Here is a 27,589-nt window from a genome sequence, read left to right on the forward strand (position 1 = left end):
CATAGACAATAATGAAATCATTATTCTCTCTTGGAAACGGGACGCATTTCAGCAAATGAAGTATTTTTCCACAGCATACAAAGGGCTGGATCAGAGGCTTAAATTAGGTTTGAATTTTAGTTTGAATTTCAAACTCCAAAACTGAGCCTGTCCCAGGCACAAATAAGGGACTGAAAAGGGGGGGAATTAAAGGCATTTCAAGACGGATGGGGCATTCGATTTGCTGAAGCCTCCTGCTCCCTTCGTGCTTTGCCATAATTAATAGCATGGCTGAGAGTTACAGATCTGAAACAGGTGGGGGAAAAGCACGGGTGAGCCATAAAGCTGCAGAATGAGCAGCTCTAATTAAATCTATTTAACTTGAAGCTTGAGAAATACCATATGTACAAGCAAAGTATCTCAGCCCAACCCAGGACTGAGGCATTCTCAGAGCTTACATGCTGTTAGGAGGAGGGCAGAGGCAGATTTCCCAGAGTAAGTGGAATTCTTGCTGTCATCTGATATTCTCAAATGAAAACCATGATGTTTGTATCAGGAATATCAGCCCAGTTGCTTCCTCTGGGATAAGTCATTTAGTGGAACTGGCTGTTATCAATGGATGAGTACTTCCCCCACTCAAATTAAGCCTGCTCCTACAAGCTCTGAGTAAATGCCAAGCTTTCCACCTGGTGTAACAGCTTACATTCACGAGATGGTGGGGATGCTCATAGTCCATGTGCGTCCTGGACAGGGAGTTGCTATGCCCTGGGTACAGTCCAGCTCCTCCATTCATGATCCCATTAACTCCATTAGCAACTTTATGGTGGACATGAGGGCAGCCATTGCTGAGGCCCCCATTGCTGATGAAGTTTCCATGGATGCTGCCGCTGACTCTGCTTGTCCCAGGTAAAGTTGTGTACTCAATCATCTGCCCGTTGATATCTGCCCCTTGATAGAGATATCCAGGAGGGTCATACTCTGCAGGGAGACATCATCACCAAAAGCATGTTGGTTGCCAACCAAATGAGAGCTTAGACGAGTGCTTCTAAGAAACAAAAGAAACTGATTTTCTCTTTCTACAGCTTTTGCAAATTAGCTCTAATATCCAAGTGCTTAGCACCCAAATGTGGAAATGGAAAACAGCCACATCCTGGAGAACAGACCAGGAATGCTGGTCTGAAAGGACTTGGCTGATGTCAGTTGCTATGAGGAGCATCCTAAGACCGATCTGTATAACTGAGTCTCTGGTACCTTTTGACTTGCAGAAAATACCTCTGGGCCCACTGAAGACACTGCCTTATCGTGCAAGCAGCTTTGTTTCACTTCTCTTGGTCAGAGAGTAAAACTAACCACAGGCTGTGGACAGAGTGGGGATGAGTTATGCGCTACAGAGAAGACTGGTGAAGAGGTTGTGCTAGCACGGGATGGCTCAGAGGGTACTGAGCACCTCACAAAGCTCCAGCACATCTGCTTCAGGCTTCCATTTGCCAACAGACAGGATTTCCTTATTAACACCTCTCCAAAAGACCTGGACATTGAGCTCCATTTTACTGCCAAGGGACTAAGAGGTAACAAGGGACTCATCCTCCAAGTGCTGCAAGTTCTTTTTCTTTCCAGATATACAGGAGAGAGGGAGAGATCTGGAGTTTTAGACACCACGTTTTATGATTAAACACAAGTTCTGCCACTGCAATCAGCTGGGACCCGTGCAGGTGCTTGAAGGACTGGAGCACCTCTGCTATGGGGACAAGCTGATTGAAAAGAAGGCTCTGGGGAGGCCTTAGAGCAGCTCCAGTGCGTAAAGGGGCTGCAGGAAACCTGGAGAGGGGCTTGGGACAAGGGCCTGTAGGGACAGGCCAAGGGGAATGGCTTGAACCTGCTGAGGAGACTGAGCTGAGCTCTTAGGCAGAAGCTCTTCCCTGTGAGGGTGCTGAGGCGCTGGCACAGGGTGCCCAGAGAAGCTGTGGCTGCCCCATCCCTGGCAGTGTTCAAGGCCAGGTTGGACACAGGGGCTTGGAGCAAGCTGCTCCAGTGGAAGGGGTCCCTGCCCCTGGGAGGGGGGTGGAACTGGATGAGCTTTAAGGTCCCTTCAACCCAAACCAGGCTGGGATTCTATGACAGTCTGAAGAAACTTTGCCCAGGCATTTCACACACCACTCTCTGGGTGAAGCTGCAGCACAACTGTACAGTGATGCTGCAGGGCAAAGAAAGAGAGACACTGCTGCTCTTAAACCCCACATCTTCACCTAAGGCACACCTAGAAAGTACAAGTCTCTAAAGAAATGCCAGTTGGCTTCTAACAGGAAAATGCTTCCCATTCATAAAACATGGAAGTTACCCATTTAACACTGATAATATGTTCCTTATGAAAGGAAAGCAAGAAGCACTCACTCTGCATGGCATTCTGCTGGCGGTTCTTCCACAGGCACATGGCAATGAAAACGATGAGGATAAGCACCATCACCCCCAGGACACAGCCCACGATCAAGTACAGCATGTCACTGCTTCGAACAGGGCCGTTGGAAGGTCCTGCTCCACTCCCAACCCTGTCAGGGGGATTTGGTGGCGTGCTCAGGTCTTTCATGGGATATTCGGATGCTCCTGGGGTGCGTTTCACTGGGTGAAGTAAGAGACATAGGTCCGTTCACTGAATGTGGTTTTTAATCATGAAATTCATTACTGCAGAGTTTGAATCCTAATGCTGCAAAAGCAAGCTTCCAAGTCAATATTAAAACCTGTGAGGAGAAGGCCAACTACTATTGGGTAATAACTATTTGCTTTGGAATACGGTTGTTATCCAGCTCGCATTGAGGTCACTCGGAACTTTAATGAGCACCTCGACCTACGCAGGGCTAGAGCTGCTCCCAGCTCGAAGGAGAGCAAATCTTTCCACTTCTGAGGTCAGGAAAAACCACAACATGCATTTCTATCACCTAACTGCTGCCAGGAGACCTGCTTTTATCTGAGCTGAGCCCTGCCAGCCCCATTTCCAACCCTGTCCTATGGAAGGTACCAAGAGCTGAGCAGAAAAGCACCAAACCCAAGACCCGAGTTTAACCCAGGAATGAAATGTAGGCTCATTCTCAGCACATCGCAGCTCTGATTCACTGCAACTGACACTGAACTAAAAAGAGGTGCCTGGCTTGGGAGTGAAGCTGGTCAAAGGCACCTCCATGCAGACAAAGCTGGATCACCCCCTGCCAAGCCTGCGGGAGATGCATTTTAAGGAAGACTCAGTAAAAAACAACAGATTTCACCTTCCTGGTTTTAAAATGAAGGGAGAAAGTGCTGCTCCTTGCAGAAGGAAGACTGTGCACACAGCCTCAGCCCTGCAGCTCCAGCCCTCCTTTCAAAGGCTTCACTGCAAACTTCACTCAGTGTCGATGCTTCCGCTCCTGGAGGGCTTTTTGGTGCCTTTTTCAAACACTTTTTCATAGCCCTGCATTTGAAGTTTACTGTCTGCATTTTCCCTTTACAGCCTTACTTGGGGTTAGAGATTAAAGGAGACAGGAATTCTTTGCAAAATAAATGTGACTGCCATATCTGACACTTCCAGAGAACAGTACACACTCTGTGCCAGAGGCACGCAGGATTAGCGATGGAGGCAGCCAACAGAGCCATCAACTGCTGCGGTCTGCACTTATACAACGTGTCACAGAGCCCCCAAGACATAAAGCAGACATACAAATCAATTCTGTCATCTTCAAGAGCATGGTTGTCTCCTAAGAAGAGGCTATCAGCACAGCAGAAGGGAAAAACCCAAAGCCCAGAACAACAAGACTATCTCTGAGGCCAGGGAAAGCTGCAGAGCTCTAAGAGCCTCTCCTGGGAGCACAGAGTATCAGTTTCCATATGCTCCAAACAATCCCAGCCTCGGAAGACAAAACAATCCTCCAAAACATTCCAGTCTCCCTCGCAGCTGACTTCTGCACTGCAATAACCCCCCCTGAGCACAGCAGCTATCTCATGCTGCAGACAGCCACTGCCTCTACCTGGGTGCTCACCTTTGGTTTCGCAGATCATCACGTTGCTGTACTCGCTCTCGCCGCCCTCGTTGTAGCACTGCATCTTGATGTCGTAGGATGTTTCTGGCTGCAGGTGATTTATCAAGTGCCATTGCTTTGTACCTAGGCGGGGAGAGAAAAATAAAGCAACTGCATTTGTTCACATGCAGGAGCCAGAACAAGGCAGTGTCCTTCTCTGGAAAATGGGGCACTACAGCTTTTCCAGCTGGCACAAAAGTCTTTGTTAACAGTTTATGGGCTTATCTATAAGAACCATGGAATGGTTTGTGCTGGAAGGGACCTTAAAGCTCTTCAGCTCCAACCCCTGCCACGGGCGGGGACCCCTTCCACTGGAGCAGCTTGCTCCAAGCCCCTGTGTCCAACCTGCCCTTGAGCACTGCCAGGGATGGGGCAGCCACAGCTTCTCTGGGCACCCTGTGCCAGCGCCTCAGCACCCTCACAGGGAAGAGCTTCTGCCTAAGAGCTCAGCTCAGTCTCCCCTCGGGCAGGTTCAAGCCATTCCCCTTGGCCTGTCCCTACAGGCCCTTGTCCAAAGCCCCTCTCCAGGTTTCCTGCAGCCCCTTTAGGCACTGGAGCTGCTCCAAGGTCTCCCTGGATCCTTTTCCTCTGCAGGCTGACAAGCCCAACCCTTAACCTGGCTTTAGGGCTTTAATATTAAGAACTATCAGTGGCTTGGATGATCCTTCCAACCCAAACCATTCCATGATTCTATGACACCAGCCACAGGCAAAAAGGGTGCCCGGGAGGACCCCAACTCAGTCTGGGGGTTTGAGAAGGGTCCAAGCTCCGTGCCAGGCTCCCCAAGTGCAGATGGACAAGCCCTGGCTGAAGCTGGAACCGGCCTTTCCCTAAATCCCCCCTTTTCCCAAGGTTCCTCTTGGTTTTCCCGTCGCCCCCACCCCCAAGCATTCCTTTCGGTAATTACTGCACCAGGTTTTAGGTTTCCGCTTGAAGCCATTAGCGGAGCTGGAATCAGGACAGGCACTTTAACTGTCCTCTCCGTGCACCATTAGCAAGGAAAAACATTTAAACAACTGACATCAGACTGCATTTCCATTCAAAATTCAATATCCAGGACCCTCCAAATTCAGGCCATCAGTGCAGGACGGGGCTGATTCTGCTTAAAGAGGCTTCTGAGTCGAGCTTTTTTGCTTGGGTTTTTCTTTAAGCGTAAGATGCTTTTGCCTGTAGCAGCGTTTGTAAAGGGGGGGGAAAAAAAGGTTTGTGCGGAGTTTTGAATGTCTCGAAAGACAAGACTTAACAGGAAACAGTGAGGAAAGCCTGAGGCAAGCACTTAGCTCATACAGGCATCACAACACTTTTTTCCACAACTCACACAGCCATTTCAAGATAAAATTCCCTGTCAAAAAACAGACAGATTAATTCAAAGGTAACAGGGGAAGGAGGAGGGGGGGGAATATTAAGAACGAGTGATTTATGGCAAAAATACCTGAAGTCATGTGTTTCTCCACATATTTCAACATCAAATGCTTCCCAACGCACTTTAATTGAAAAGAGCTCTTTTTCCCCCCCTCCTGAACAGTTAATTTAGGGGAGCAGAGCAACGAAATGAGTTGAAATATTTCCACGGCGGAGTTTCTGTTGCAGGCTCTGGCAGCTGCTAATGGTTTCAGACTGCCACAAAGAGTTCAATACAGGCACATGCTCTCGGAGAAAGGAAAAAAGCCAGCAGAAACAAGCTCATTTCACAGCACAGTGGAGCCCACTTAAACAACTCACTGCTCAGTGCAGCACATTTATAAACACACAAGCTCTGTGGAGCACGGGCTCAAATACATTTGCAGATGAAGGTGCAGACTGCAGGAGCTGCTTTAAAGCGGAGGCTCCGGCTCTTGAATGGCTTTATAGTGTGCAAGAAAGTTATGTCATGCATCAAAGGACTATGTGGGGTATTGTCTAGCAGGGGAAAATGGTCAAAATCGAGGCTCATTCCTCTTGTAAGTGAAATAAATGAGGGGGGAAAATAATGAACGTCACAGGGGCAGAATGAGATCACTGAGTTTACTCAGCCCAGGCAATAAGGACGTGAAGGAAAGTATTTTTAACAGGGTTTTCCATTTCTGGGCTAACAGAGACATTATCTAATAAGTTCTTCCAGGAAAATGATGATCTCATGTGCACCAGGGGGGAAAAAATAACCCGATTAAGAGGCAAAATGAAGCACAAACATACCTGTACTTGCAGCTACCACAGCACTGGAGGTGAAAAGCAACTTGGTTGCAGGTTGGTAGCAGGGTAAGCAATTAAGCAAGGTAAGGGGACGGCAATTACACACAATGCTACTACCCAGAGTAGGAAATTTGTGCTGGAGTAAATCATTTTAAGAGCCAGGTAGTTGTTAGGACAGTCTTACCCTGGGTTAAATCTCATGTACGCTGCTTTTCCCCTACTCAACTGCTTGAAGCTAAACCAGTTTAAATAGACCTGCACTGAGGATTTGCAGCAGCAAAACAAGATAAACCAAAACTCAGTATTCAGTGCTCAAGCTTCCATGCAGAAGAAAGAAACAAGCTCATGTGTGGGCAGAACTCAATGTGATGGAGTTGAAACAGCTACTTGGGTGAAATATACTGTAATGACTCAATTTGGGAAAAGCAGTTTAGATTTCATATAAACACAGCCAACATGGCTACAGGATGCTCTTCCCCATGGAGTGGTGTTCTGCAGCATGTGTACATCGCACAGTACCTTCCACAACATCCCTCTTGTAGTCACTGTCGTTGTCGCTGTCCGTAGGGCGATAGTAGATATAAAACCCTTGGATGGGTGTGTTGTTGTTGCTTGATGTTATGTACTGAAAGAGAGTTACAGAGACTGGGTTAGAGAAGAGAAACAGAAGCACAGAATAGTTTGGAAGGGATCTTAAAACTCATCCAGTTCCACCCCTGCCACAGGCAGGGACCCCTTCCACTAGAGCAGGGTGCTCCAAGCCCCTGTGTCCAACCTGGCCTTGAGCACTGCCAGGGATGGGGCAGCCACAGCTTCTCTGGGCACCCTGTGCCAGCGCCTCAGCACCCTCACAGGGAAGAGCTTCTGCCTAAGAGCTCAGCTCAGTCTCCCCTCGGGCAGGTTCAAGCCATTCCCCTTGGCCTGTCCCTGCAGGCCCTTGTCCCAAGCCCCTCTCCAGGTTTCCTGCAGCCCCTTTAGGCACTGGAGCTGCTCTAAGGTCTCCCCTTCAGGAGCCTTCTCTTGTCGAGGCTGACCCAACCCAGCTCTCTCAGCCTGGCGTCATAGGAAATAATCAAGTCCTGTTGAGCTGTCATCTCTGAGTATCTTATCAGCTTGAAATATGTGGGGTTTTGAATAGGGTTGTGCAGGGGGAGGTTTGTGCAGATGCTACAACAGGAAAGAGGAATATCCACTGCACAGATAAGCTGAGCCCAATGGCAGGGGGCTGCTGGAGGGTGCTCTGCCACCCAGCTGAAAACAGAGGGGACAAGAGGCTGAACTGGGGCTGACACTTTCCTCCCACAGCCCTGTCCAAACCCTCCATTAGGGTTTGACCATGAAGGGCCTGCGAATCTGTGTGATTAATGGGAATGGAAAAGTTAAGACTGTTTTTACTTCAGCGAGAGTGAAGGTCACTCTCCAATCCAGCTTGAGAATATTTCACTTTGAGCTCTGCAGCCTCCTGAGGAACGAGAGGTTATTTGAAGTTTATTATCCTTAACATCTCTTCAGGCTGAGCGAGCAGAGCAAACTAACACTGGGAACTCGACACATTAAATCCTCCAAAGTATACTGGGGGTTAGATTTCAAAACAAGAGCAAAGGATTTCTGTGGGTTTCAGTAAGGACTTTAAAGTACTTGTTTACAGAAGACGAGGTAAGAAGGGAAAGGCAAACGCTTCTCTCACATGAAACCTCTATAGGGTGCAGGCTTTCAGCTCAACTCCCGCTTCCACCACAGCCTGGATTGACAAAAGCAGCAGGAACAGTGGGAAACGAAGCCAACTTGTGCACAACTCTGGCATGAGCAGGGCTTTGGACAGAGTTAAGCCCACTGGTGCCTCTTGGTATGTCTGTGCCAAAGCAGGTGGACTGAGGCGGCTGCAGGCTCTCACTGGAGCTGCAGTTGGGCTCACATCTGGTGTAACCGGAGGAGGTGCCTGCAGCATCCCTGGGGAGCTGGAAGGGGAAGGCGAGGGGGGAAGCTGGGAGCCAGCACAAAGGGCAGTGATCAACCAAGAGGCTGGCTCCAAAGCGTCATAAATGGGGGCAAGGAGCTGCAGAGGGATATTGCCCATTGAGTTATCCAATTCACTGAGAGCAGCCCTGAGGAGATGGACTTGGGGGTGTTGGATGAGAAGAAGCTCCCCATGACCTGGCTTCAGTGTGTGCTTCAGCCCAGAGCCCCCCATGTGCTGGGCTGCATCCCTGGAGCATGAGAAGCAGCTCAGGGAGGGGATCCTGCCCCTCTGCTGTGGTGGGCTGGGTCAGCCTGGAGAAGAGAAGGATCCTGAAGGGGAGATCAGGAAACCTGGAGAGGGGCTTGGGACAAGGGCCTGCAGGGACAGGCCAAGGGGAATGGCTTGAACCTGCCCGAGGGGAGACTGAGCTGAGCTCTTAGGCAGAAGCTCTTCCCTGTGAGGGTGCTGAGGCGCTGGCACAGGGTGCCCAGAGAAGCTGTGGCTGCCCCATCCCTGGCAGTGCTCAAGGCCAGGTTGGACACAGGGGCTTGGAGCAAGCTGCTCCAGTGGAAGGGGTCCCTGCCTGTGGCAGGGGTTGGAACTGGATGAGCTTTAAGGTCCCTTCAACCCAAACCAGTCTGGGATTCTATAACTCAATCCCACCACACAAAGATGAAGTGCCTTAGCCCCTTCTAGGAGTCTGAGGGCGGAAAACCATCACTTGCTGCTCTGCAATCTGCTCCAGTCCTTAAATCTTAAGATCCACAGCAGTAAAAACTGGCCTACAACTGTGAGAAGAACAGGAGACAGTGTTACCTACCGTCCACTTCAACATGATCTGAGTGTCACTGATGGCTTCGGTATAAGCAATGTGAGGTCCTGTGATGGGCCGGTTGGAGAAGCGGCTGGTAAACCCGGCTACTTGGTAGGGGCGGGATGCTGCGCTGCGTGGGCTCTCCCCATAGTTGTTCACTGCAATCACACGGAACCTGTACATCTCTCCTTTTAAGGGAAAAAGTGGAAGAAAGATGATGTAGTAGCAAAACAAGCACTAGAAAGAGGCTTCAAAGAGAGACTAAACAGATTAGGAAGTCTTTCTGCACAATGGCCAGTTACAAAAGAACATTGGACTTGTTGCCACAGACTAATGTGGTCATCAGAAAGATAAACAGCCTCTAAAAGCAATTAGGGAAAGTCACTCGAGAAAAATCCAAAGGCTTTTTGGATGATGATGCATCCATAAGTCTTAAACTGAAAACTGGTGGGCACCAAGCAGAGGCTTCAAAGGGTACCCACCATCATCATCATCTATTCCCTCTATTGCTGCATCCTCTCCCTGGGCTTTCAGGGCTGGACACCAGAAGTCAGGGCAGATGTTTTTCCATTAGTGCATTTCTCTGCATTCTGAGTATTTACTATAAGGACAATTAAGCTAAAAATAGCAGAAATACACAACCCTCTTCTCCCCATGAACAAGTATCAAATTATAATGGTGGGGTTTTTCCACTTGAAAAGCTAGAAATCAACTTGAATTCATGCAGTGAGCTCCTAATTCCACATTAAAAACCCCCAGCTAACTACCAGAAACAGGATAATCCGAGCAGAAGCTAAAAGGAAGCAACCAAACATCGCAGGCACCCTAACAAAGACAACAGCAACATCAGGTGAGGTGAAGGAAGGATCATTTGCAAGACCTGGCTCCAAGTTCCGAACTTCCACAGAGAGCTTGGAAGGAGAAATGTTGTCAGCTGCCACGAGCCAGTCGCTGCTCCGGCCCAGGCGCTTGTACTCCACCTTGAAGGCAGTGATGGGGGAGCCCCCATTTGCTCGTGGGATCCACGTCACATAGACGGAGGACTCTGATGCTGTGGAGATCGTGGGCCTGTCAGGAGCTTCTGGAACTGGAATGAGAAACCCAGTTACCAGAGGATCGGAGTCACCTCTACCTTCATTTTCTGTAGCCACCATTTAAGCTCATTGCTAATGGTTAAGGTATAATATAACAAGGAGGATCTTAAATCCTCCTGTAGCAACTACTCCCCTTGCTCTTTCTGGAAGAGACGGCTGAAGAGGAGAAAACACTCACTAGCTTATCCATATAATCATTAAAAATGAGATGGTTAGAACTAGACATATTTAAAGTCCTTTCCAACCCAAACCAGTCTATGGTGTTGCACTTGCCCAACTCATCTCTACATGGAAGTGGAAACATAAGGCTAAGTGATGAGGAAAAACATGGTTATCCCTATCAAAACACCAGAACTCCCCCAGCCCCCAATATGGCTTCAACCCATCCACGTTAGGGTGAGCTGTATGGAGGGGAAATGAGAAGGGAAAGCGAAGAAAGCATGCAACGAGCCATATACTTACTGAACTCACTTGAAGTTATAGACAGCAGTGAAACAGAGAGAAGGGAGAGAGGTGGTGTTAGTACATCTGCTTACAACCATTCTGATGACTGATGAGAGCCATAAGGCTTTACTAAAGCAGCTTGTATTCATCACTAGGGAGCTGGTCACTGATGAGAGGAGGAAGGGAGCAAAGAACAGCAACCAGAGCTTTGGGAACAGGCTGAGCATTGGCAGCCAGGCACATGAAAGGTGTCCCCTTGTGTGGCTCCACTGCTATTCAGCACTGTCCCAAGCATGTGATGCTCAGCTCCTTGAACCTCTCCATTCACCTTTGGGTTTACCCTTAAGTTTAGATAGCAAGTCACCTCTGAGATCTCAGCTCCTGATTAAATCTGCCTCAATCAGCTCAGTGAGTTCAAAGGCTGGGGTGTGAGAAAAAGGACTATAAACATGCTGTTTTTACTGGAAACCAGGCTAAAGATCACAAGCAGTTCTATCTTCCTGCCATCAGAAACAAGCCCATCCCTGGGAAGCTCCAGAAAAACATTCAGCACAGATATAATCCACTTTGAGAACTTAAAAGCCTGACACAGCTATTCTCTGTTTCCCCTTTTCCTCTTTCTTTCACAGTGGAAGAGGAAACTAGGGTATTTAGCAAAAAGCAATGTCAGTGAGCAGCAAGAACATGGATTATCCATGAAACTCTTGGTCTTTGAGAGCCACACACATGGGTAACAGCATCCTTGGAAATACTGTATGCTTTCTAGATAAGGGCACGCATTTGCTGAACTCACAGCTTCAAATACCCCACCACAGACACTGGAGGCTGTAAGAAATGTGCTGCTTCTTGGTGACTTCATGGTGCTGTGGAAACCTGAGGTATCAAGGCAGGTGCTTAGAATGCTGCCTGGAATCAGGCAATTTTTACTTAGTCCCATTTGACTCTGGAGACACACAGAACACCACAAAACGCAGCAGGTATGTGACCTCCCTCCTAGAAGGCCAGACAGGAAACATACAGGTATCAAAGGGGCCTTATGGAATAAACAGGAGCTAGAAGAGGACATACACGCCCCTAGAGCTGTCATTAACACAACTTCTAGCACACAGATTACATACCATCCATTCACTTACCTCCACTGTGTCGAGAGAGGTCTGGCAGGATGACACCAAAAGTGTTTGTGCCCTCATGAACAAGGGGATGTTTGGGAATGCCCACGGGAGGGGATGGAGCCTGGGTGTTTTTTGAGGACGATGTTCTTTCTAAGATTTGATACAGAGTGTGTCAGCGCAGGCACTGGATCAGAAAACGTTGCTCACTGCCTCTCACAATCTGCTCATTCCATGAGACCACTCGCAGGACTAAAGCCCTGGATCCAAATCACAAGCTAAACAGTCAAGGGAGCAAAAGGAGACTTCCTCTGTTAGCCCAGGGCCTCTTGTGCTGTGGGTAAGTGACTGCTCATCACCACTTTGGGGTGATGCCAGCAGCTCCTGCCCAGGCTTCAAAGCCCACTCTCATCAGGAAACCACAGCAGGTGGTGAAACCAGGCAGGCTGAGAGTTGGGATTATTCAGCTTGGAGAAAAGAAGGATGGGCTTGGAGCAACCTGCCTAGTGGAAGGTGTCCCTGCTCATGGCAGGGGATTGGAACTGCAGGAGCTTTAAGGTCGCTTCCAACCCAAACCATTCCATGATTCCAAAACTGCAAACTGAAATCCACATCTAGAGAAAGAGGCTCAATAAAACATGATGGAAGCTGTGTCTGGCCACAGCTTTACCCAGGACACTGGGCAGATGGCCTTTTGGCCTGTAGCAGTATCATGAATTCCCCAATACACAACATTCTTAATGAAAATATTAAGTTATCCTGTTCTTGTAAACTGGTATCCAGTAATATTGTTTGCATGCTTCAGAGTACAGCCACCAGCATCCACGCTGGAGAGGAAAAAGGCTGCTTTGATTAGAAAGGCTCTTCAGCTTGCTGCAGTCTGCACGCAACTATCAAACCAGCTGGGTCCTGCTCTGCAGAGAGATTTCACTGCAGAAGAGGTTTGTTGCTCTGTGAAAACTGGATGCTGCCCAGCGTGTCTTTTGTGATACTCTGATTAAAGCAGAACAAGGGCTGGCTGCTCCCTGACGGAGCTCCTTGAAGCAAGAGGTGGAGAAATCCCAATAATCATCCCCAAAATAGTATTATCAAAGCTTTTAATAGCTTCTACTCACCAACAGCACTGGTCATGCTGTAAGTTTGCCATACACCTATATTAGCTGTCCTTCAGCAACTAAATCATAGAACACTCTGCCCATGGCTTAGCAGACAACACCCAGTCGATGGAATTGGAATGAATGGCTCCTGGGAGGCCCAGCACCCAGGGCCACGGTGCTGCACCCACCTTTGCTGGTTCGGAAGGTCAGCATGGCAGGCTGGCCCTCGCCCGCCGCGCTCCTCGCCACCATCAGCACCTCGTAGAGGCTGGAGGGCTCCAGCTCCGTGAGCCGCAGCTCGTTCTCGCTGCCCGGCACCCGCACCGTGTGCCAGCTCCCCGCCACGCCAGCGCTGTCATCCAGCTGCATGGGGCAGGGAGAGAAAGCTCAGCATCAGTCGGGAGGGGCACAGATCCCAATGGAATCCCTCAAAGCTTTCACACACCCAGAGCCCCTTGGCAAAACCGCGCAGGTTTTCCTCTACTGAGTTTGCCTCCAACTGTTTCTTGCAACAAATCTGCACTTTCGCAACCGCTTTCCTCATGTGCCTTCACTAAACTCCATTGATTCTCCCTCTCCACACATAATCACACGCTTGTTTTGAGGGAAAAAAATGATCATTTTCACTCATGGCTAAAAACCAGCAAGAGACCAAGTGATGTTTAAAGACTCCAAGAGCCTTCAGCTGCATGTGTGACATCCAAGGGCTGGACCCAGCACTCTAATGAAAAGGAGATGTTCCCTGAACTATCCCATCTTTTCCTGCTCTGAGGCGTTTATTGGCTAAAGTGGGCAATGAAAAGTGTGTCTCTGTTAGTTTTGGAGGCTGGAAAAGAGGAAGCCACCCGGGAGACCAAGATTTGGGTTCTATTAATGCATGTTTCCCTTTTCTTTTCAGTAAAACCCCACTTTTTCATTTACCAGTGAAATCACCAGCTCCACTGAAGAAAGACGAGAGATTCGGGGTAGTCTCTTAATGCTTGACCTTTGCAAGAGAACATTACCCCAAATCCCAATGGAAAAGGCTAAGATTCTACCAAAAATAAACTCCTAAACAATATAAGACCTTAATAAAACATCGAAGGCAGATCTGAACGCTGGGGATTATCAAAGGTTATGGCAGAGGGCTTTGTTCAAGCATTTTCTTCTGAAGTAACAACTCTTAAGGCTTTTATTCCCTTATTTTTGATATATAAAAGAGGGAAATCTATAAAACAATTTGATGGCACAAAGAAAACACCACCTTAAAAAGCCCACAGCAAACTCCCTACTGAGCAACGCATGAGTGAGCACATTTAGTGTGGAAAGCATCGGTATGAGTGAAGGGTAAGCATCAAAAAGGTCAAAGAAGCATTCTAAGCTTTCAGTGCTCATGCACACCAAGCACCTCTGAATGAGAAATTGTAGCAACACCCTTTGGCAATGGGGTTTCAAGAACTAACAGGTCAAAAACCTAAGCGTTCCCTCCAGGCTAAGACAAGATCAGGATGTGGAGGATTAAAAAGCTTATGAAAAATAAACCAAACAGCCTTGCCATGCAGGGAGCTGTTTGCCTGGGAGAAGGGGCACAGGCATTGCTTGCTACTGATGTTACTGTCAATACAAGGACATGAGGAGTACCTGCCTCTGAAGTTTTAGTTCACCTTCAGGTATGGCAAGTTCTAATAGAGTTCAGGAGGTAGAACTGCAAACTCTATGACATGTCAGACTAACAGCTTCCCTTCCCACCTCAACCTCCCTTGAAAGATTCAAGGTTGCTCCCTCACAGAACTGGATTTTGAACCTCACCCCACAGCCCCATTCCCCATAGACCATAATCATACCTAAAGGGACTGAAACCCAGGGCTCTGCTGTATACATCTCACTTACAACTGTTAGAACAGTGTCCCTATGAATTCAGTCACCTCCACAGGAGCTGCCTGTCTGGCCACCTATGTGCTTCAACCATACCCGTGTCCCTGACACTGTTAACCCCAACATTGCAGCAAAAACCGGCTCTTGATCACCCTAGCCCCAGGAGGACACCATGGTGGGGAGGTGTTACCTTGCGGTACTTGACAAAGTAGGCGTTGATGGGCAGGCCCCCATCGCGCCCCGCACGCCACACCAGGGTGTAAGTGTCCGGCTTTGGTGTCTGAGGGGGGCTGAGGATGATGGGGGCCTCAGGGGCAGCGGCCCCGCTCCAGCCTTTATCTGTTGCAGCTGCATCCAAAGGGAGTTTGGTTGGAGGCGAGCTTGGGAATGCCGTTGCTGCACCAAGGTCACCATCGCGCTGGGCAATGTCCACAGGAGATGGTTCTTCTGCTTCCGTGGCAGTTTCAAAAGGGGCTGCAAAGGGAGGAGCCCGGTTACATCTTCATGATGCTGCATGTTCACCCCACAGCGAGGGGACAGTAAATCATTTCACACTTAAACAGGGGGGATTTAGGTTGGAACTTAGGCAGAAGCTCTTCCCTGTGAGGGTGCTGAGGTGCTGGCACAGGGTGCCCAGAGAAGCTGTGGCTGCCCCATCCCTGGCAGTGCTCAAGGCCAGGTTGGACACAGGGGCTTGGAGCAAGCTGCTCTAGTGGAAGGTGTCCCTGCCCATGGCAGGGGTTGGAACTGGATGAGCTTTAAGGTCCCTTCCACCCAAACCAGTGATGATTCTATGATTCCAAGTGTGTCATTTCCAAACAAGCGCTGCTGCAAAGAGCCACTCCAGGAGGTGCCTGCGTAGCCCTGACCCTGCCAGGCTGTGTTTTCAGGGCAGAACAGTGGTTTTTAGTTTACTTATGGGTTTGGGTTTGGTTTTCAGAGGACCAGGGAGACAAATCCTGAAACACAACGTCTGCAGGCCCGGCTTGACTCCCACCTCTGAGCAATGGGGGACAATGAATGTTAAGAGCCAAGAAATAATAAATATACACCTAAACTCGTGACACAAACGGAGTAATTTTAAATGCCTGCAGTTGTACAAGGAACTCTTCATGGCCCGAGCTGGCGTGCACACAAGAGGACATTCTCCTGCCTCCGTTTCTGAGGTTTCAGCTGTAATTTCCATCAGCTTTGAAAGCTGCACGACTCGCTCTCTTCGTTTGGGACTAAACTCAGTTTACAGGCAGATCTAACCTGGAATTTAACACCATGGCATTCCTAGAAACCCTGCTCCTGCCTCCTCCATCCTATTTACTTTTCCTGGTATGAAAAACTAATGATATACATATATAATAGGATGGGTTTGTGAGTCCAAAAGCACTGTTGCGCCGACGCATGGGTTGTCAGCATTCCAGGCAGGAAAGGGGTGGCAGGTTGGACAACTGAGATTATCCAGGATGAGTACATGTCAGTGTTTAAAGCAGAAGGGGCTGGGAAGTGGTGCAGCTCCGGGCCTGCCAGATGTTCTTCTCCCTTCCCGGCCTTTCAGATTTGTGTAGGTTTATGTTACGTGCCGGGGTCTGGAAGGGGAAGGGAATGAAGGGAACTTGGTTTACAAAACAAACAGATTCCTTGGTAATGTAAAGCCTCGGCGGCAGCATTCGCCTGCCTGACTCGGATTCCTCCCAACCTCCATTAAAATACCAGCAGCAAGTGTGGCTGCTATTTTTGGCCACTTTTGAAGAAAGCTGGGGAGGAAAATTCTCTTTTCAAATCGAAGCCACGCTCACAGTGAGCATTCCTTGCTTGTTCCTTCCCATTTATCCAGCAACGCCACCAAAGGGAGAGCCAGGAAGGAGGGAACAACGGCAGGGAGGACATCCCTAAAGCCAGATGGAGTTTGCTTAAGACATCAGACACCCTCAGAACCAGCTCCCAGGGAAAGGGTATCCACGACTGTCAGCGGAGCAGTGGGAAAGGGTGTTAATATTGGAACCAAATGCCGGAGCCGGTCGCGGAGGCAGAAGGGCTGTGGTGGACCCTGAGGGTTTGAGGGTGGGCACAGTGTGGTTTGACACCCGCCAGCGCGGGGGAAACGGGCTCTTGAGCGTGGAGAATGAGTTGTGGTTTCAGCTGGTGACAGGAGACCTGCAGTCAGGGCTGTGTTTATTGCTGCTGGGGGGGAGTCGTCAGCAACTGGGAAGGAGGTTGTTCCTTTGCTTTGGAAAACAAGCCCTGGGTAACAATTGCCATGGAGCAATGCGGATGCTGAGTTCTGGCATAATTGCTACCCACAGAAGCCAGCACATGAGGCTCCTTTTGATGCTTTGTCATTACACAACTTTTTTTGGCCTTCAGTGGCTTTTTGTGCTGTCCCTTTCCCCTTTGCCATCGGGACTCCTCCTTCTTGGCCCCGCTGTGGAACATAAGCGGCACCATGCTGGCTCAGGCCAAAGGCACCCAAAGTCCAACCAGAGGACTGAATGCCCCAAATCCGGGTGTTAAAAAAGAATGTATTCATAGCTTTCAACAGAGTCCCAGACTGGTTTGTGCTGGAAGGGACCTTAAAGCTCTTCAGCTCCAACCCCTGCCATGGGCAGGGACACCTTCCATCGGACCAGGTTGCTCCAAGCCCCCGTGTCCAACCTGGCCTTGAACACTGCCAGGGATGGGGCAGCCACAGCTTCTCTGGGCACCCTGTGCCAGCGCCTCAGCATCCTCATAGGGAAGAGCTTGTGCTTAAGAGCTCATCCCAATCTCGCCTTCTCTGTAACATGCAGTATTTCGCAGCTCACTATCATGTCTTTCCCTCATTTTGAGCGCTCACCTTTCCAGACTCTCCTCCTGCAGAAACTGTTCCCAGCCCTATGACCCCATCTGCCACATTCTACAGCCCCTCTGCCTGTTCTTCTACACGCTTCTCGACACTGGGTGCAAACACACCAGCATCTTTCAACCCGCTGGCATGCCCCAGGTTCACACTGCCTTTCGTCTGCATTGTGCAAACAGATCACATTCCCAGGAGCTGCTTCCAGGCTTCTCCGAACACAGCTACGGCCATGGATGCAGCCACCCCAGCTGTCTAAAAAAGACTTAAAATAAGGGCTGTGGGTAGAGGATCCTTAGGCTATCATTTTGCATTTTGGTGGTTTCTCACTATGATGGCAGCTGAAGTTGCCCTGCCCGCTTTGAGGAGTGTGCAGTGAATCATGTTGTGGAATAGATCCAGCAGGAAAGGGGGGAAAAAAAGACATCTTTTCAGCCAAAGAAACTCTCTGACTCTGTGCCTGCAGCAGGGAATGAGCTGTGAGGCTGGGCTGCTCCACTTAATCCTACCACTAAAAGAACTGCACTGCTTAAGTCACTCAGGTGCTTTGGAAGTGTTACCTGGCATCAGCTCTTCATTAAACCTCCCAGTGTCTGAGAAGCTGTGGCTGCCCCATCCCTGGAAGTGTTCAAGGCCAGGTTGGACACAGGGGCTTGGAGCAAGCTGCTCTAGTGGAAGGTGTCCTTGCCCATGGCAGGGGTTGGAATTGGATGAGCTTTACCCCAGAAATACCCACATCTCTTAAAACCCAACTGAAAGCACTTTCTGTGTAAGATCTGCTATTAACAGTGGTCAGGAACAAATCAATACAGAATCTGGCAGGGGAAGTGGAATAAAAAGGAATAAATCCTGAAGCACAAATGCTTAGTGTGAGTTCTCAAAGGCTGCAAGTGCTCCTACCTGGCTGGACATGGAGTCTACCGGTGGACTGTGCAAATCCAACCCCGTTGTCTGCTACACACTGGTACAAGCCAGAATCCTCCTGGGTGACACCACGGATCTGCAGGCTGCTTCCCATTGGCAGATGTCGTGGAGAGGGATGGATGGGAGCTGCATTGTGGAACCAGGTGAGGGTTGGAGCAGGGTTTCCCTCAACATCACACCAGAAGTGCACAGTGCCTCCAGCAGCCACCGTTTCCTCTTGCAGTCCCTTGGGGATGGAGGCAGGTTCTAGAAAGGGAAATAAGCCACCACATAAACCACCACATGTTGATCTTAGCCTAAGTCCTGACAAAAGAGTCCTGCCTTTGTACGAAGCACATACAAAGGCCAAGCAAGCCCCATGTTTTCCCCACATACTTGCTTCCTTTAATGGCTCTCTCCCTTCTATCCCAAACAGTCCCATGTTTGGCTTAATACTGCAAATAAACCACCTGTATTTTCAAAGCAATTCTTTCATGACATCCCCTTAACAAAAGGGTTTTTTGTGTGTCAACAACCTGCTTGCTGAGTTTATACACGTCAAAAATGAGTATTTACAGTCATGGATGCAAAGCCCTCAAACAACAGGAAAACTTGCTACAAAGGAGAAGGGAGATCACAAATGCCTTGCAGCCAAATGGCTTTCTTTCCTTTTTGGTTTTGTCCTCATCCAAACCTACCACCTCGCCAGCTTCTTGCTTACACACCAGCTCAAAAGAGAAACAGCTGATCTCTGGCACGTTATGGACACTGAATCCCATCTACACTTGGCACTCTGCAGGAAAATAAATCGAGCAGCAGAGTTTGTTATCCCTCCCTGTTAAGTATTTCAGACTGTGAAGGATTCCAAGAGATAAATAGTTATGGATCTTAGCTTGGGAGACATGGTGAGACCTGGTCATTGTGAACCTATCTTCACTCTTTATTTTGATGTGCTTAGGTTGACAAAGAACTTTGGGCTGTTTGTAATCAGGTGCCAAAGCCAGCAAGGAGACAAAACGTCCTCTGCCTGGACACAGACTGTACTTTAGTTCTTACCAAGTATAGTAAGCGAGTAGTTCACGTATTTCACTGCTCCAAATTCATTTCCCACTATGCAGGAGTAATTTCCAGAGTCGGATGCCTCCAGCCTGTCTGTCACCAGATGTGAGTGCAGCAGCTTCCACCTGCCTGTTCCCAGCACAGCCTGGCCCTCTTTAACCCAGCGGATGGAGGCTGGAGGGGATCCACTGACGACACATTCCAGAGTCAGAGCGCTGTGCTGGGGCACTGCCAGGCTCTGGGGTGCCAGGGGGTGAAGTATGTGGAAGCCACCTGAGGAAGAGCCTGGAAGACAGGAGATGAGCCTTAGCATCCACTCTCCATCCCATCCTCCAGTATGCCACATTTTCCCCATGGGGCTGCTTATCCTTGCGGATAACGCTGCTTATCCTTCCGTAACGCTCTCTTCCAAAGTCTTGCTCCAAAATCAATTTGGTAACTGAAGCAGTAGCAACATCCCCTTTGCAAGGGCTAAGTGCTCCTTGGGATTGGAAAAGCAGCCGTGCCGCTACCTCACAGTAGGGGGAAGTAAGAATTGAACATACAAATAGCACAGCACAGATGTTACATGACCTGATGGCTGATACCAGTGAGTATTTAGGCTGATAGACCCACACCGAAAACCTTAGGGATGGGATTTATCCAGTTGCAGATGTATCAATCCCAAAAGCTGAACTGAATACTCACGGGTGACGACGAGCTTACGTCCAGTGAGTTCTGTTCTGAGCTCATGAGTCACTGGGTTGTACACTGCACATTTATAGGATCCTTTGTCTTCTAAAGATACATTCAGAATCTGCAGGTTTCCGGATGGAAGGATTAGGTAGTTGTCTAAACAAGTAGGGAGGGGGAAAAGAAGATCACATTTAAATTAGTGTCTAAAACCCTTTTATTTCTTTATTTTTTAAGTGACTTGTCAGACACATCAATCTAATCTAAATGAAGGAAAAATCCAGGAGAAATCCAGGCATGATTCTCTTGGCACAAAGCATCTCACCTCTGGATTGCTCCAGCCATTTCCCTCGCACTTGAAAGCGAACCTGGGCTTTAGGGTGGCTTTCTGGGAGCTTGCACCCGATGAAAGCTGTGCCTCCTTCCTCTGCCACCACAACAGGCTTCACCGACCCATCAAAGTCACCTAAACCTAGGAGGGAATGGGGAGAAGGTTGTGAGCAGCCATGGCTTGGGAAGGGGAAGGGCAGCGAGCTGGGGTTCGTGTGTAAAATAAAGCTGGTTTCAAGCTGATCATCTCTGGTGGAGCCGATGATCCCACAGTGAGAGAGGCAGTGGACACTTTAGAAGGGAGAGCCACCCTGCAGGAAGACCTGGATAAGCTGGAAAAGTGGGCTGAGAAGGACCTTATGGAATTCAACAAGGACAAGTGGAAAGTCATCCTCCTGGGTAAACCCAATGCAGGAGTGCAGCAGAGGCTGGAAACAGGCTTCCTTACTACAGAGAGGGCCAGCTCTTGCATGGGAATAGTGAGGGGAAAAGATAGTTCCTGAGGTCCCTCAACTGCTCCAGGGAAAGCAAGCAGGGATATTGAAAAGCCTGCAGTGCTACTCCTGGGCTCCAAAAGCACAGTTTAAGAGGAGGAAGAATATAAGAAGCATGGAATTGTCTTTCTGTGATTATAATTAACACAACCCTGAGTCGAGCAGGAAGCCTCAGCACCTAACAGCACCTTCTCATTTGCTGCTAACATCTCTAAAGGAGGAGAACAGTGTGAAAGCTGCTCTTCCAATCCCTTAAAGTTCAAAGCATCTTCCAGGTTGTGAAGTTATTCTATGTTAGCCACCCTTACAGCTCTCTCGAGAGGGTCTTGCTATGGGTCAGCACTTTACCAAAACACTCACTTCTCTCACTTATAAGAAATCTTCCTCCCCAGGGGATTCTGGACATGCTCCATAGATGAGGTACCCCCACAGAGGAATCACTCAAATCCTGCTCGACAAAGGCCTGATTCAGCAGCCCCGTTATCCCAAGCAGACAGATCATGCTCAGGGAGGAGCATTACACTCCCGTTCTCACCACCACATCCTCTTTTCCATGTGGAAAACTGTGCCCTTCCTCTTCTGAAGTCCTTTAAGATCAACTAATTTACAGATCAAGCACCAAAGACTGGTTAGAAGAAGCAGTGGAACTGAGGGAAGTTGTGCATAGAAGGACATAAGGCTGTCCCCATCCAGGGACATCTAGAGAGTTTTGACCAAATAAAATGCTACAAGGGAACAGGAAAACTTGCAGCTTCCACCTGTTTCCCAAGCAACAATTCCCACTCATCCCTCCCAACCTCTCCCACACTGCATGGGAGCTCAGCTGCTCTTTCAAGGAGGTGCTTTTGAGAACCTTGTACTTCATTTAGAAGCTTCCACTGGAAACTCAAACCCCACAAACCAGCTGAGGTCTGTATGATCAGCAAGGAGTGAGGAACGCAAAGGAAAATGAACTTACTGGCCATAGATATCGTGGCAGGTCGGCTCACAACGGCACCCACGCTGCTGTTGGCAATGCACTGATAGAGACCAGATGTTGCCAGGCTGAGGGAGATGATTGTCAAAGATCCCGACTGGATTTCCACTTCTCCCCCCTCGCTGTCCAGAGGCTCCCCATTGAAGAGCCAAGAAAGGAGAGCTGAGGAGGGCTCAGCAGAGCACCGGAGTTGGATTTGGGCACCGGACTTCTGGACAGTGGATGAGGGTTCGGAAATGAAATACGGAGTTAAATCTGCATGGGAACAAAATATATATAGAAAAATCCAGTTAGGGAAGAGCATTTTGCATGGACATGACATTAGTGATGTGTTGACTGGTAGGAAAGACCATGATGTGTATTACAGCAACGCAAGTGTTGCCTTTTCTGCTGCAAGAGGAACTCATAACAGATTCCTGCTCTCCCTCAAACACCAGGGAAAGCTTCACAAGTTAAACCCCATGAAAGGATAACACTCAGAAACAGAACCATGGAATGGTTTGTGCTGGAAGGGACCTTAAAGCTCATGCAGTTCCACCCCCTGCCATGGGCAGGGACCCCTTCCACTGGAGCAGCTTGCTCCAAGCCCCTGTGTCCAACCTGGCCTTGAGCACTGCCAGGGATGGGGCAGCCACAGCTTCTCTGGGCACCCTGTGCCAGCGCCTCAGCACCCTCACAGGGAACAGCTTCTGCCTAAGAGCTCAGCTCAGTCTCCCCTCGGGCAGGTTCAAGCCATTCCCCTTGGCCTGTTCCTACAGGTCCTTGTCCCAAGCCCCTCTCCAGGTTTCCTGCAGCCCCTTTAGGCACTGGAGCTGCTCTAAGGTCTCCCCTTCAGGAGCCTTCTCTTCTCCAGGCTGCCCCAGCCCAGCTCTCTCAGCCTGGCTCCAGAGCAGAGCTGCTCCAGCCCTTGCAGCATCTCCGTGGCCTCCTCTGGCCTCGCTCCAACAGCTCCACGTCCCTCTTGTGCTGCTGCCCCAGAGCTGGATCAGGACTGCAGGGGGGGTGTCCCCAGAGCACAGCAGAGGGGCAGAATTCCCTCCCTTTACCTGCTGGGAATGCACCCATTTGATCAAAGGAAGGTAGGTTTGGTGTACAAGAAGGGTACAAGACACCCCCCAGGTATGCACAAGGCAAAGGCATCACTCTTGCTAGGACACAACCTACAATCCCATGGGATTTATATGGAGTGACACAGCACCCATCACCTGAAGCAATGCGCAGGGACAGGCAGCTGAAGCTGATCGGTCCCACGTGAAGCAGGCCTGGACGTGACTCGTCTGATCCCAGGAATGGCAGCAGCCTGCCAGGTATTTCTGCAGCCCCGTCTCCCAGTCTGCAGAACCAATTAAAAATAGCAGGATGCAGAAAAAAAAGCTGGATGAGCAGCAAAGGCTCTTGTTAATTCCAGATACATGGACTTCATCAGGAGGACAATGATGAATTGGGCAGCATTATCTTTACCGAGTAAAGACGAAGAGAAACAGGAAAAAGCTGCTAATAAATAAAAGGTTCAGTCCCACAAAACTTGGTTCTGAGAATCCATTCATTTGCCAGAAGAAAATTCCTGCTTGTTGGAGGAAATTTTTTCCCTCTCCTGGCCAACGAAACGCTGGGAATCATTTCCATTTGTTTTCTATGGAATTCTCAGCTACAGATTTTGTATGAAGGGAGCAAAGGGGATTAACACCAGTAACTCCTATTTGGGTAGAAACATGGGAGGAGAAGGATTCCTGGTTTGTAAAGGAGCTGTGGAATTTCAGATAGTACAGGTCAAGAGGATATTAACTGACATCTAAGGAAGAAACAGTCCTCTCCTAGGTGGGGCCCTCAGCTCATGCTTTCCTTCTCAAGTCAGTCCACCCCAGCTCTGGTTATGAGTTTCAGATGAGAAACTGCATTTTTAACAGAGCCATAAACTATCTGCATAGCCATGAAGTAAAACTGGAAATGGAAGTGTGGCTTCACTTAACAGAAAAGATGAAATCCACACAAATGGCATCCAAGCCATTCACGGGGCTCCAGATGTCCATTTTTAGCTTGTAATTAGAAAACTGGCTTTCCTCTCAGTTCAGTTTGCATTTCCAGGGATGAGGAAGGCAGTGACCTTTGCAGTGTGCAACTGCTATGAAACTGCAGTGTTACCTTCACCTCTGGCCCTGTCCTTGCTTGTGACAGCAACACTTTGTGCTCGGTGTCAAAGCTGGTAGCAGTGACCCTGCAGCTGGAATTTATCTGCCCCGACTGCTTGAAAACTCAAATTTATCCCATTTGCTCCTAACGATTGGCTATGAAGTGCTAAAAGTAGTAAAAGCTTCTTTTTTGTGTGGTTAGGTTAAGACAAGCTGACTACACAGAGCAGATGTGTCAATTAAAACCATTCCTCTTCTTTTTTTAACCCACGAGCTGTTCCAACTGCAGCCACGCATCAGCGTTCCTGTTTCAAAGATCTCATTCCCCCTTTCCCCCTGCACATTTCCAGCCTCTCCCAGCCCCATGGGACCACGAGATGTGCTGTACGCAGCAGAATTGGTGTCCAGCTAAGTCCATGGAGATCCCAAAGAACAAGCCTACGTAACTGGGAGTCTCCCACACTTGTTTGGAGCCAAGTTTTGAAAAGCAAGTTCATACATTGAGCCTAAGACTGTGCTTAAGTGCTTAAACTTCTTTGGTTGCCCAAAGACACTGTGACTGCCCCATCCTCGGTAGTGCTCAAGGCCAGGCTGGATGGGGCTTGGAGCAACCTGCTCTAGTGGAAGGTGTCCCTTGATGAGCATCAAGGTCCCTTCCAACCCATTCTATGCTTCTTAAAAGCAGACTATCAATAACACACATTGAATTTGGCCACTCTGAATCACACTCCAAGCTGTTGCTCATCCAAAAGTATGGGTTCAACCTCCAAAACCCCCAAGCTGGGGTGAGGAGACTTTACCTGAGCTCGCTGCAGAGACGATGCCCACGGCAGTGATGAAGAGCAGTGCCAGGAAGAGCTCAGGATCCGGATGCATAGCGCCAGATTACAGGAGTTGAAAGCAGGAAGCTCCAGACTAAGACGAGGCACCGAAACAGCTACAAAACAAACAGATGTCTACTGTAAGTTGCAGGAGTTGAGTCTTTTAACTTTCTTACAACAAAGTGTTTGGGGTTTCAAAAAAAAAGCCCAACCAGGAAACAGCCAATATTCTTTGCAATATAGAAACCATCTGTAAAAATGAGCCAGGAGTTGAACTTCACGAGGTTTCCAAGTGCTATTCTTAATATAAAGGGGTTTCTCTACAGCTGGGTATGAGGCATCCACTCCAAGCATAGTGACTTGATAAATTAACACTACTTTCCACGCAGAGGAGCTGAAGCCCAAAGTAAACAGCTTATCTATTGCAGATAATATTGTTTGCAAACAATACCCATGGGGTCATCTATCACCAGTCTGCGCCTGATTCACAAGGGCTTATGAATTGACTCCTAATGGCTCTAAACCTGCCTCCTGAGACAGGTCACCTGCCTGCTGCTGCCCGGGTGCTGACAGTCACACCGTGGCCAACATCAGCCACAAAGGTCACCAATCATAGAATCACAGAATGATTAGGGTTGGAAAGGACCGGATCATCCAGTTCCAACCCCCTGCCATCCACAGTTACACCCTCAAGCAGTACTGCTGGGCATCTCCCTGGCTGCCCGGACAAGAGGACAGTCTTTTCCTTGGCCATATCACACCTTGAACATAAGATCTCACTTTCATCATTAAAAAGGACAAACTAAATCATGAAACCCAAGAACCTGTGGCTGCCCCATCCCTGGCAGTGTTCAAGGCCAGGTTGGACAAAGGGGCTTGGAGCAACCTGGTCTAGTGGAAGGTGTCCCTGCCCATGGGCAGTGCGTTGGGACTGGAGGAGCTTTAAGGTCCCTTCCAACCCAAACCATTCAATGAGTTTGATTCAATGCTTCTATGATTCTATGAGTCATGAAAATACAAAGTAAACCCTGAAACCAGCCCCCTAACTTGCACAGGGTGAGTCTCAAAGCATGTCTCTGACACTCAGAGTCTCCGTCAAACGCTCTCTCCTCCAAGAATAACAATTAATCCAGGGCTGTTGTTCTCTGAGATTTTCTATTTCCTTGCGCAATGCAGTGATGGATAAGATTTGGGTCCATTTAGCACAGTTACTTCATTTATCATTCCAACCACGCAATTCCACTGCTGATAACACTCAACATGTATTTTAAACATCTCATCTATCAGACACGTACATAAACATGGATCCAACGCACATACAAGACCTATGGAGTTCACTGGCAGCATGCAGAAACAAGTGCAACAACACACATGCTTGAGAGAAACAGTTCCTGGTTTATGGGAATGGCAGAGCCATTTGCTTTCCAAGAAGCTGTATCCAGAGGATACCAACAGCAAAGTTATTCCTAAGGTTTATTTAAAAATCACAGTATTCTCTCACCAGGACATCACTGTAAAATACGCAACATAAGCATTGGGAAAAGACTCCAATAAGAATCAAGGAATGAAGGAATGGTTTGTGCTGGAAGGGACCTTAAAGCTCATCCAGTTCCAACCTCTGCCATGGGCAGGGACACCTTCCACTGGACCAGGTTGCTAGAAGCCCCTGTGTCCAACCTGGCCTTGAGCACTGCCAGGGATGGGGCAGCCACAGCTTCTCTGGGCACCCTGTGCCAGCGCCTCATCACCCTCACAGGGAAGAACCTCCCAAGAGCTCATCCCCATCACTCCAGCTTTCAGAGAGCTATTTGCTCACTGCTGCTTCTCCCTGCTCACAATGACAGCTCAAGGAGGCTGCAAGAGCCACTGCCGAGCTATCCTGTGGTCAGAGGCAGATGGCAGAAGGGCTCAGCTGTGCAGAACAGGCTTTGGTTTATTTGAGTTCTCGCTCGGTTCAAGGCCAGCGGAGCCGCTCCACCGGCGAGCGCGGGGGACAGAGTAAACACCAGGAGAAGTTGTTAACATCAAACACTTTGCTCAAGAGGGGTGGGGGCAATGTTGCTTTTTGCCAAATCTTCCCTCCACTATTTATTTATGAAAAGCAATGAAACGTATATTCGAGGTCAACTTTAACCCCGGCACATGGAGCTACTGGGTTCCTTTGCAGCTGTCTTTTAAACAAGGCCAGCTCATTATCTTTAACTAAACTTTATCTTTGGAGATCTCCTTTATCCAGTCTCTGATTTCCCTCTGTTTATCTTTCTCTTTACATGTTCCTGGCTGCCAGTGTCAACAGCTACTCCTCTTTTGACCTACCAGCTTGGCTTTTGCTGGCTTGTGGGGCGGGAAGATCAGCTGGAGAGCAGTGAGCCCACAAAGCAAGCCACAGAGAGCAAAGATCTTTGACTGGAGGGAAAGGAAGGGAAGATATTCCCCTGGATTGGAGTCACATTGTTCAGCAACACCACTCAGGCAGCCAAAGAAAGTTCCTCCAATACCCACTTGTGAAGGGACCGCAGAATCACTGTATCATCACTGGTAGATACAGGAACACAGGGGGAAGATGAGCTCCAACACGCAACACAAGCCAAAAGCATTTGACGCTCTCTTCTTCTTCTGCAGATGGTGTCATTATAAACCCCTTGGTAGGTACAGGAGCTCATGGTTTTGGGGTCTTCAGAAACCCAGTGGAGAAACTTTGCCTCTTTAATAGTATGTTAACACACATCCAAGGGTTAAAAGGTCTGAAAGATGGAAAATGAGGACTTTCCCTTGGCCATCATTTCAATAACCCCAGGGCAGGGGATTAGAA

General features: G+C 48.8%; 1 protein-coding gene and 1 long non-coding RNA gene across 4 annotated transcripts in view; both read right to left on the reverse strand.

Annotated features, from left to right (window-relative positions):
* The window catches only part of LOC133220402 (uncharacterized), a 158,598-nt gene that overhangs the window by 14,794 nt on the left and 116,215 nt on the right, over window positions 1–27,589 (reverse strand). The gene's annotated exons all lie outside the window — the stretch shown is intronic.
* The window catches only part of CDON (cell adhesion associated, oncogene regulated), a 51,545-nt gene that overhangs the window by 8,769 nt on the left and 15,187 nt on the right, over window positions 1–27,589 (reverse strand). For 2 of the 3 annotated variants that reach the window (XM_061368436.1, XM_061368437.1), the window contains exons 2-16: window positions 24,757–24,893; window positions 21,810–22,082; window positions 20,353–20,499; window positions 20,043–20,186; window positions 19,353–19,640; window positions 18,294–18,563; window positions 14,757–15,040; window positions 12,901–13,075; window positions 11,640–11,768; window positions 9,849–10,055; window positions 8,975–9,156; window positions 6,714–6,819; window positions 3,984–4,106; window positions 2,371–2,595; window positions 683–957 (exon numbers count right to left, since the gene is read on the reverse strand). In XM_061368436.1, coding sequence (XP_061224420.1) covers window positions 683–957; window positions 2,371–2,595; window positions 3,984–4,106; window positions 6,714–6,819; window positions 8,975–9,156; window positions 9,849–10,055; window positions 11,640–11,768; window positions 12,901–13,075; window positions 14,757–15,040; window positions 18,294–18,563; window positions 19,353–19,640; window positions 20,043–20,186; window positions 20,353–20,499; window positions 21,810–22,082; window positions 24,757–24,832 — 2,904 coding nt within the window. In that variant the 5' untranslated portion in view covers window positions 24,833–24,893. Of the gene's footprint in view, window positions 1–682; window positions 958–2,370; window positions 2,596–3,983; window positions 4,107–6,713; window positions 6,820–8,974; window positions 9,157–9,848; window positions 10,056–11,639; window positions 11,769–12,900; window positions 13,076–14,756; window positions 15,041–18,293; window positions 18,564–19,352; window positions 19,641–20,042; window positions 20,187–20,352; window positions 20,500–21,809; window positions 22,083–24,756; window positions 24,894–27,093; window positions 27,275–27,589 lie in introns of those variants that run through there. The other variant, XM_061368438.1, reaches the window with a different exon arrangement.

This window comes from Neopsephotus bourkii, unplaced genomic scaffold (genome assembly GCF_033783945.1).
Source record: "Neopsephotus bourkii isolate Nb327-2 ecotype Australia unplaced genomic scaffold, CSIRO-AGI_Nbou_v1 NB_1433, whole genome shotgun sequence".
Classification (NCBI taxonomy): domain Eukaryota; kingdom Metazoa; phylum Chordata; class Aves; order Psittaciformes; family Psittacidae; genus Neopsephotus; species Neopsephotus bourkii.